An 8,832-nucleotide genomic window follows, 5' to 3' on the forward strand; every position below is an offset into this window, starting at 1 on the left:
GAGCTAGTACTAACCTAAAATTTGCATGGAATCACAAAAGACCCCAAATAGACAAAGCGACCTTGAAAAAGAAGATCAAAGCTGCAGACATCACAATTCTGGACTTCAAGTTATATCACAAAGCTGTAGTGATCAAAACAGTATGGTACTCACACAAAAACAAACACATAGATAAATGGAACAGAACAGAGAACCCAGAAATGAACCCACAACTATATAGTCAATTAATCTTTGACAAAGCAGGAAAGAGTATCGAATGGGAAAAAAGACAGTCTCTTTAACAAATGGTTCCGGGAAAACTGGACAGCGACATGCAGAAGAATGAACCTGGACCACTTTCTTACACCGGACACAAAAATAAATTCAACGTTTTTTTTGTTTTTTGTTTTTTGTTTTTTTTGGGACAGAGAGAGACAGAGCATGAACGGGGGGGAGGGGCAGAGAGAGAGGGAGACACAGAATCGGAAACAGGCTCCAGGCTCCGAGCCATCAGCCCAGAGCCTGACGTGGGGCTTGAACTCACGGACCGCGAGATCGTGACCTGGCTGAAGTCGGACGCTTAACCGACTGCACCACCCAGGCGCCCCAACACAAAAATAAATTCAAAATGGATGGAAGATCTCATTGTGAGACAGGAAACCATCACAATCCTAGAGAACTCAGGTAGTAACCTCTTTGACATTGGCCATAGCAACTTCTTACTAGATACCTCTCTGGAGGCAAGGGAAGTAAAAGCAAAAATAAACTGCTGGGACTATGTGAAAATAAAACGCTTCTGTATACTGAAGGGAATAATCAATAAAACTAAAAGGCAATCTATGGAATGGAAGAAGATATTTGCAAATGACATATCTGATAAAGGGTTAGTATCCAAAATATATAAAGAATTCATCAAACTCAACACCCAAAAATGAATCATCTATTTAAAAAATGGGCAGAGGACATGAATAGACATTTCTTCAAAGAAGACATCCAGATGGTGAACAGACGCATGAAAAGATGCTCAACATCACTCATCATCAGGGAAATACAAATCAAAACTACAATGGGATATCCCCTCTATCAGAATGGGTAAAATCAACAACACAAGAAACAACAAGTATTGGTGAGGATGTGGAGAAAGGGGAACCCTCTTGCTTTGTTGGTGGGAATGCAAACTTGTGCCTCCACTGTGGAAAGCAGTACAGAAGTTCCTCAAAAAGTTAAAAATGGAACTACCTTATGATCCATGAATCACCCTACCAGGTGTTCACTTAAAGGATACAAACGTACTAATTCAAAGGGATACATGCACCTCGATGTTTATAGCAGCATTATGTATAATAGCCAAATTATGGAAAGAGCCCAAGTGTCCATTGACTGAGGACAGGATAAAGAAAATGTGGCATATATAAACAGTGGAATATTACTAGGCCGTAAAAAGAATGAAATCTTGCCATGTGCAATGACATGGATGGAGCTAGACAGAGTATAATGCAAAGCAAATCAGTCAATTAGAGAAAGACAAATACCATACGATTTCACTCATATGTGGAATTTAAGAAACAAAACAGATTGGCAAACAGAAAAAGACAAACCAAGAAACAAACTCTTAACTATAGAGAACAGATGGGTGGTTAGCAGAGGAGAGGTGGAAGGGGGGTGAAACTGGTGATGGGTACTAAGGAGGGTACTTGTGATGAGCACTGGGTGTTGTAAGGAAGTGTTGAATCACTCTATGGTACACACAAAACCAATATTACACTGTATGTTAACTAACTGGAATTTAAATAGAAACTTTAAAAAAAAAAGAAAAAGAAAAAAAATCATGCTCCTAAATGAAACCAAAGAGGATATTGCAAGCTATTAAAACAATGAAAACTTTGTAACATAACCTGTGGGATATGGAAAACTCGTTCTCAGAGAAAAATATATAGTTTTAAATGCCTTCACTATTAAAAACAAAAGACAAAAAATATGTTACTTTTCCTAAGATATTAGAAAAAGTACAGCACAATAAGCCAAAAGAAACAAAGAGATCGGTCATAAAGACAAAATCTAAAAACCAATCAAACACTAAAAAATAACTGGGAAGAACAAAGAAACATAGAGGCTCATCTTCGAAAAGACCATCACCAACAACAAAATAGACAAATCCCTTGCAAACCTGTTTATGGAAAAAAGATAAACAGCAGAGATATAGGAATTTAAGAAAAATAAAGGGCCCATAACTATAGATAAGGTGGCATAAAAGAATCCTGAGAGAACGCTCTATGCAATACAGTGGCAACAGAACTGAAAAAATAAAGGAAGTGATTACTTGGGGAGATATAAAATTATTAAATCTGACTACAAAAAAAGTTGAAACTTGATTTGACTAATTATTACAGAAGAGCCTCAAGAGATGATTAAAGATATTGCAAATGTCACTTGGACCAAAGAAAAAGATGGAGCACTTACCAGTTCATCTGATAAAGCCAATACAATTTTAATCACAAAACCTAAGAATAGTAAACAATAAAGCTATAATCAGAGTCACAGGATAAAGGCAGACAGTGTTTACCTCTGCTGCCCTCTGCTCTGTCGGCTGCCCTATAGAAGGGTGCTATAAAGGCACACAGTATTTAAAGAAATATTAGCTCATAGAACGATAATTCATCAGCGATAATCAAGTTATATGAACATTAGATTGTAGTCCAAGAATGTAAGGGTATTCAGTGTCAGAAAATCTATGAACATAATCCATTTATCAATCAACATATTAAGAAATAAAATTTAGATGATGCTAGATGCTGAAGTCACTTCTAATAAAAGTTTTATGGCAAATTGGAATAGAAGTAACGACCATTTATCCAAAACAAACAGCAAATGTTATTCCAAACAGCAAAACATTAAGACTATTTCAAGTAAAATCATGGAGTGGTGCTTTCATTACTAATATTTAACATTTTCTTATATTTTCTAATAAATTCAAGAAGAAGATAAAAAAAGAATTGGCTATAAACATTGGAATAGAGCTATAATCTGTCTCATTTTGCTCATTTCACATAAGATTCAGTATTGTAGTGTAAAATTACTAGCATTAATAAGAGAATTCTCTAAGGTACCTAGATTCAGTGTGAATATAAACAGATAGAAAGGTGACTTTTTATATGCCCTTCTGGTCCCAGGATTATGGCCAAAGGGATATCAGTGTCACCAGGAATAATTTGGAGGTTGCCAAGGACTTATTTTAAAGTGTTTTCAAGTCTGACCGAGAACGCTGACATTTGGGGAAAGGAAAAAAACAAAAAACAAAAAACAGATAGCTTTTCTCTATTCTGATTCTAAACAACAAGAAATAGAAATAGGAGAAAAAATTTTTATTAACAATAGCAAAATGTATATAAAATGCATAGAGATAACTGTAATGATAAATTGCTTCTGTTTATTATATTCATAAAATTAATGTAGAAGTTTAATAAAATTCCAATTAAAATCACAACAGGACTTTTCACAACAGGACTTCTTTTTAATTGGAAAAATTTTTAACATTTTTACATAGAGGAATAAAATACATAATAAAATGCTAAGAAAGGTAAAAAAAAAAAAACAGCAGCAAGGACTGAGTCCACTTGCCAGGTATTAAAGATTAGGCATTTTATTCTTCCACTGTAATCAAATCAGTATGGTATTGGCATAGCAAGATCAAAGTTAGTTCAATGCATCCAGAAATAGATACTAGTATATTTGAGAATTTTTAAAAAATGTTTTAATGTTTATATCTGAAGGAGAGAGATACAGAGCATGAGTGGGAAGGGACAGAGAGAGAGGGAGACACAGAATCCAAAGCAGGCTCCAGGCCCTGCGCTGTCTCCACAGAGCCCAACATGGGGCTAGAACTCACAAACCATGAGATCATGACCTGAGCCAATGTTGGGCACCCAACTGACTGAGTCACCCAGGTGCCCTGTATATATGAGAAATTTATATGATGAATGTGTTTATTCGAATCAGCAGTAAAAGATGTATTATTTGATAAATGGTGCCACTGCAATAGGGCTACTGATCTGGATGGAAATAAAACTAGACAGATCCCACTTCTATACCATATGCAAATATAAATATCAGATGAATTGACACCAGAAATGTAGAAAGCAAAACAATAAAAATCTTGCAAGAAGATCTGGGAGAATACACATACAACCTTGATGAGCAGAAAACGGTTTTAGCCAACACCGGCCACTCTGAAGATATGAAAGAAAAGGTAGATACACTTGAGCATAAATTTTTAAAAATTTTATTAAAAGTTATAGGGGCGCCTGGGTGGCGCAGTCGGTTAAGCGTCCGACTTCAGCCAGGTCACGATCTCGCGCTCCGTGAGTTCGAGCCCCGCGTCAGGCTCTGGGCCGATGGCTCGGAGCCTGGAGCCTGTTTCCGATTCTGTGTCTCCATCTCTCTCTGCCCCTCCCCCGTTCATGCTCTGTCTCTCTCTGTCCCAAAAATAAATAAAAAACGTTGAAAAAAAAAATTAAAAAAAAAAAAAAAGTTATAAACAAACTCAGTAGACAATAGGTCTTGGGGGAAATTGCTCTGTGCACTAGTATATTAATGCAATATAATAAAGGGTTAATACTTGTGATAATAAAAGAGCTTTTGTAATTAAAAAAAAAAATAAAAGAGCCCAAAGAAAAATGGGCAAAACATAGAATAGTCAAATCTCAAAATATAAATGCAAGAGCCAACAGGCACTTGAAAAGATGTTCAACCTAAGAAATAAAAGGAATGCAATTAAAGTAATGACACAGTATCATTATACCCCGATTGACAAAAAATTTAAAAAAATAACACTTAATGATGTGAAAGCTGGGAGATGGTCACTTGCATACATTGATAGTAGAAATGTTTGAAGAGTTCTGGCCTTTCTGGAAGTTAAAAACAAATAGAAAATATTCCCTTCATTCCAGTAATATATTCCTCTTGAGAATGAGTCCCAGAGGAATAAAACCACCGTATGTAATGATATAGGAGATAATGACCAAAAAATGGAAATAATATGGAACCTTATGTGGTCATTAAAAAGAATGAACTGAAGCTATGCCAATTGACTTAGACAGAATTATACTAGGTGTTAATGAGAGAGTGAAGTGTGTGTAATATCCCATTTTTGTAAAACAAACAATGACCAACAAAGCCTTTATTTGCATATATATGTGTATATGTGTGTGCACGAGTCTATATTATCATCCTAGGGTTATCTGGTTGGGGACAGGCAAGAAGGGGGCTAATGTAGAAGGAGGGTCGGGAGCCAAACAGTAAGGACAAAAAAGACTATAAAGTACGTATGACATCACAGTTAATATTTACATTGCCATTATAGATGTATTGGGGTTAAATCTGTATGATACACCTTTAAAGAAAACAAAACAAAATGTAAAATAAATGATTTCAGCACTCAACTCAATAAGCAATAAATCAGCGAAATGAACCAAAGGAAATTAGGAAGAAGGAATGAATTCGTGAAAGTAAAAGTAGAAATTGATAGAACCAAAAGATTGTTCCTGACAAGATCAATACAATTGAGAAACTTTCTGGAAATATTATTTTTAAGAGAAGGAAAGAGGAAATACACAATATAAGAATGAGAAAGGAAATAGAACTACAGACACAGAACAGTTGAACAACATCACAAGACTATTATGTGACTTGATACCAATACATTATCAAATCTAGGGATGACAGATTCCTTTCTAGGAAAATATCTACAACCAAATTCGACTGAAGAAGATGCAGAGAAATCTGAATAAATCAATGATCACAGATAACATCGAAAAAATTATTTAATACTAGTCTCCCCAAATGCACTGCAACCCAAAAAGATGAAAAGCTTCTGAACTCATGGCTAATCCTTAAACCAAAACCGGGCAAAGATATCAAAACCACACCACACCCACACAGAAGTACAGACTAAAGTTGTGGGTAATATTGATGGGATCTCATGGCTCTGCTTCTCTGGATGGAAACTTGGGGGTAGGCTGCGGGAAGTTTTGTTCTCTCTCAGGCTCCTTGCCTCCTTGTTCTCCCTCTACTCTGCGGTCTGGTTTCCAGAGTGGCGGCATGTGACAAAGAGAAGCAATGGACAAAACTGAGCAACATGTCAACAAATAGTCCAGATCTGTGACAACGATTGGCAATTAGCATTTGTGATATCACATATAACCAGCATCACAGCTACCCTAACCTGATGTCTGCACCTTCTTCCAACCAATCACATTCTCACAGTCCTGACTGGACCCTGTAAAACATGCCATTACCTTGTGTCCATGTGCAGCTCACTGAGCAGTTCACTTTGCATATAGTCCCAGGACAGTTCCACTGCGCCCAGGTAGTATTTTCTTGTGGCACTGAAGCTGAATGGCAAAAGGCACAGAAAGAAGCAGGTGGAGAGTTCTATTTGCATGGCTCGTATCGCTAGAAAATGTTCACTGAAGAAGCGAAAGAATACTTTTCCTCTAAAATATCTTCAGCTCCCGGGAGGAAAAAGGTAAATTTTCTATGATTTAGAGAAAAGTTCCAAAATTTTTGCTGTGAATTTGAGGGAACTTTACCTGCTGGATATTACAGCAGCATTAGCAGTAAGCAGTAACAGATAAGATTGCTTCCTTTGTGGCAGTGGGAAGCAGCCACAGGAAGAACCGAATAGGAAAAGGGAGGCTGAGCTAAATCTTAACCCATTCACTTCTGAGAGTGGTAGGGACACAAGAATGCTGCTTTAGCAGAACCTTTAAGGAAAGGAAGAGAGGGACGGAGAGGTCAAGGTGAAGAGGAGCTTTAATGTGTATTCATATTCCTAGCCTAGTCCAGCCTTCTTCCTTAGCAGCAGCAGCAGCAGCAGCAGCAGCAGCAGCAGCAGCAGCAGCAAGAGGTCTGGATGTTGTTGGAGATTCTGGAATCCACTTGCACAAACAAGAGTAACCAGTATTCTAATAGTCTCCCTGTTTCTGCCCTTACCCCTCGAATAGCCACCACCAAGTGACTTTTTAAAACTATAAAGTAGGGGTGCCTGGGTGGCTCAGTCAGTTAAGCTTCTGACCCTTGATTTCGGCTCAGGTCATGATCTCAGGGTTCATGAGTTCAAACCCCACGTGGGGCTCTGTGCTGACAATGTGGAGCCTGCTTGGGATTCTCTTTCTCTCACTCTCTCTCTCTCTCAAAAATAAAGAAATAAACATCAAAAAAACACAAAAAAAGAAAACTATAAACCAGATCATGTCACTCCTTTGCTCAGAACCCTCCACTGGCTTCTGACTTCACTCAGAGTAAAATCCCACATCTTTACCATGGTCTAGAGTATCTCCCATGATCTGCATGGCCCTTTCCTCCAGACCTCTTGTGGCCTCATGTCACTATGGCTACTGGCCTTCTTGCTCTTCCTTAAAATATGAAGCACTCTCTTGCACCTAGACCTTAGCACTTGCTATTTTCTCTACCTAAAACACCTTTCCCCCAGACCTCTACACATTTCCACTTCCATACCTCCTTCAAGTCTTGGCTCACATCTCGCCTTCTCAATGAGCTTAAACATGGCCCACCACATTTATGTTGTAAGTTGTCTACCCCCACCGGCACTACTGATAACGCTCCTGGCTTCAGTTCTGTAGATAGCACTCATAACCACCCAGCATTCATGTATTTTTTTTAATCCTGCATTGTAGTTACCTGATGCTTAAGTTGGTTTGCATTGAGGTATGGGATATATCTCCTTACATGAAAAGGTAGCGGTGCTGAGCTTAAGCAGAGGCCCTACTCAGGTTAATGTTTATCTGGGGGGACGGGGGAGGGCCTCAAAGTATAGGAGATAACAGGAAGAAACTTCACCAGCGTGGCTACAAGAAATGTTATCACTGAGAGCCCAGTTCTGCACAGGTACGAATGTACCTGGGAGCAACTGGTAGGGTACTGTCCAACTTGGAAAGAAGTAGGAAGAAGCCCCTTTGGTAAACATTTGCTGAGACCTTCTACTAGGCACCAGGATGCAGACATAATAGCTGGCATGTACTATATGCCAGGAACTGATCTAAGTTACTTTACTTTAATGCGGTCTGCTATTCTTGTCTTCATTTTACAGGTGATGAAACTGAAGCACAGAGAGGTTAGGCAAATTGGCCAAGGTCACAGAGGTTGCAAGTGGTAGCATTCCAACCCATGTAATCCAGTTCCAGAAGTCATGCTCCAAACTCCTATGCTACACTTCCATGCACTGGGTACACAGCTTTGAAAAATATAAACAACTGATAGAAGCAATACGTATGATACATGAGTACCTCACACCGTACGTTAGAAGGTGAACTAAGAGCCGTGCACAAAAGGAAAGTAAGCAGGGGAAGGGAAAAGAGGGGTGTACCAGGTTGCAAATTTTAAATGGGCACGGTCATGGAAAGTGTCACCGAGATTACATTTCGGCAAAGGGAGTTTGGCTTCTGCACTGAGAGCAATAGGGAGCCGGGCTAGGGTTCTGAATGGAGGAAGGCTGTGATCAGAATTACCTTTTAGACTGATCTTTCCGTCCGCGGTGGAGAGGACAGACTTCAGGGGGATAAAGAGTAGGAGCAGGTCGACCTGTCAACTGCGGGCAAGAAATGATTGTGACTTGGGCTAAGACGGTAGCAGTGGAGTGTGAGAAATGGCCGGATTCACTGTGAAGGGCTATTGATGGGGGCTGCCGCTGAAGTGGATTTGTGGCGCTGAGAGAGGAGTTCAGAATTAACACCGGTCTTCGGTACGTGGAAGCGGCCACTAACTAGGACGGAGTGAGAGCGACAGGAGTAGCTACGGGGCGAGGAGACTCGCCCTGGCACAAGCTCCAAGGGCTCC

General features: G+C 39.1%; 1 protein-coding gene across 3 annotated transcripts in view; it reads right to left on the reverse strand.

Moving 5' to 3' along the window:
- Positions 1-8,745, reverse strand: part of F8 (coagulation factor VIII) — a 123,290-nt gene extending 114,545 nt beyond the window's left edge. Inside the window, exons 1-2 of one of the 3 annotated variants that reach the window (XM_058713286.1) lie at positions 8,505-8,745; positions 6,273-6,368 (exon numbers count right to left, since the gene is read on the reverse strand). In XM_058713286.1, coding sequence (XP_058569269.1) covers positions 6,273-6,313 — 41 coding nt within the window. In that variant the 5' untranslated portion in view covers positions 6,314-6,368; positions 8,505-8,745. Of the gene's footprint in view, positions 1-6,272; positions 6,627-8,504 lie in introns of those variants that run through there. The other 2 variants (XM_058713285.1, XM_058713287.1) reach the window with 2 other exon arrangements.
- Between the last annotated feature and the right edge of the window lie 87 nt (positions 8,746-8,832).

This window comes from Neofelis nebulosa, chromosome X (genome assembly GCF_028018385.1).
Source record: "Neofelis nebulosa isolate mNeoNeb1 chromosome X, mNeoNeb1.pri, whole genome shotgun sequence".
NCBI lineage: Eukaryota > Metazoa > Chordata > Mammalia > Carnivora > Felidae > Neofelis > Neofelis nebulosa.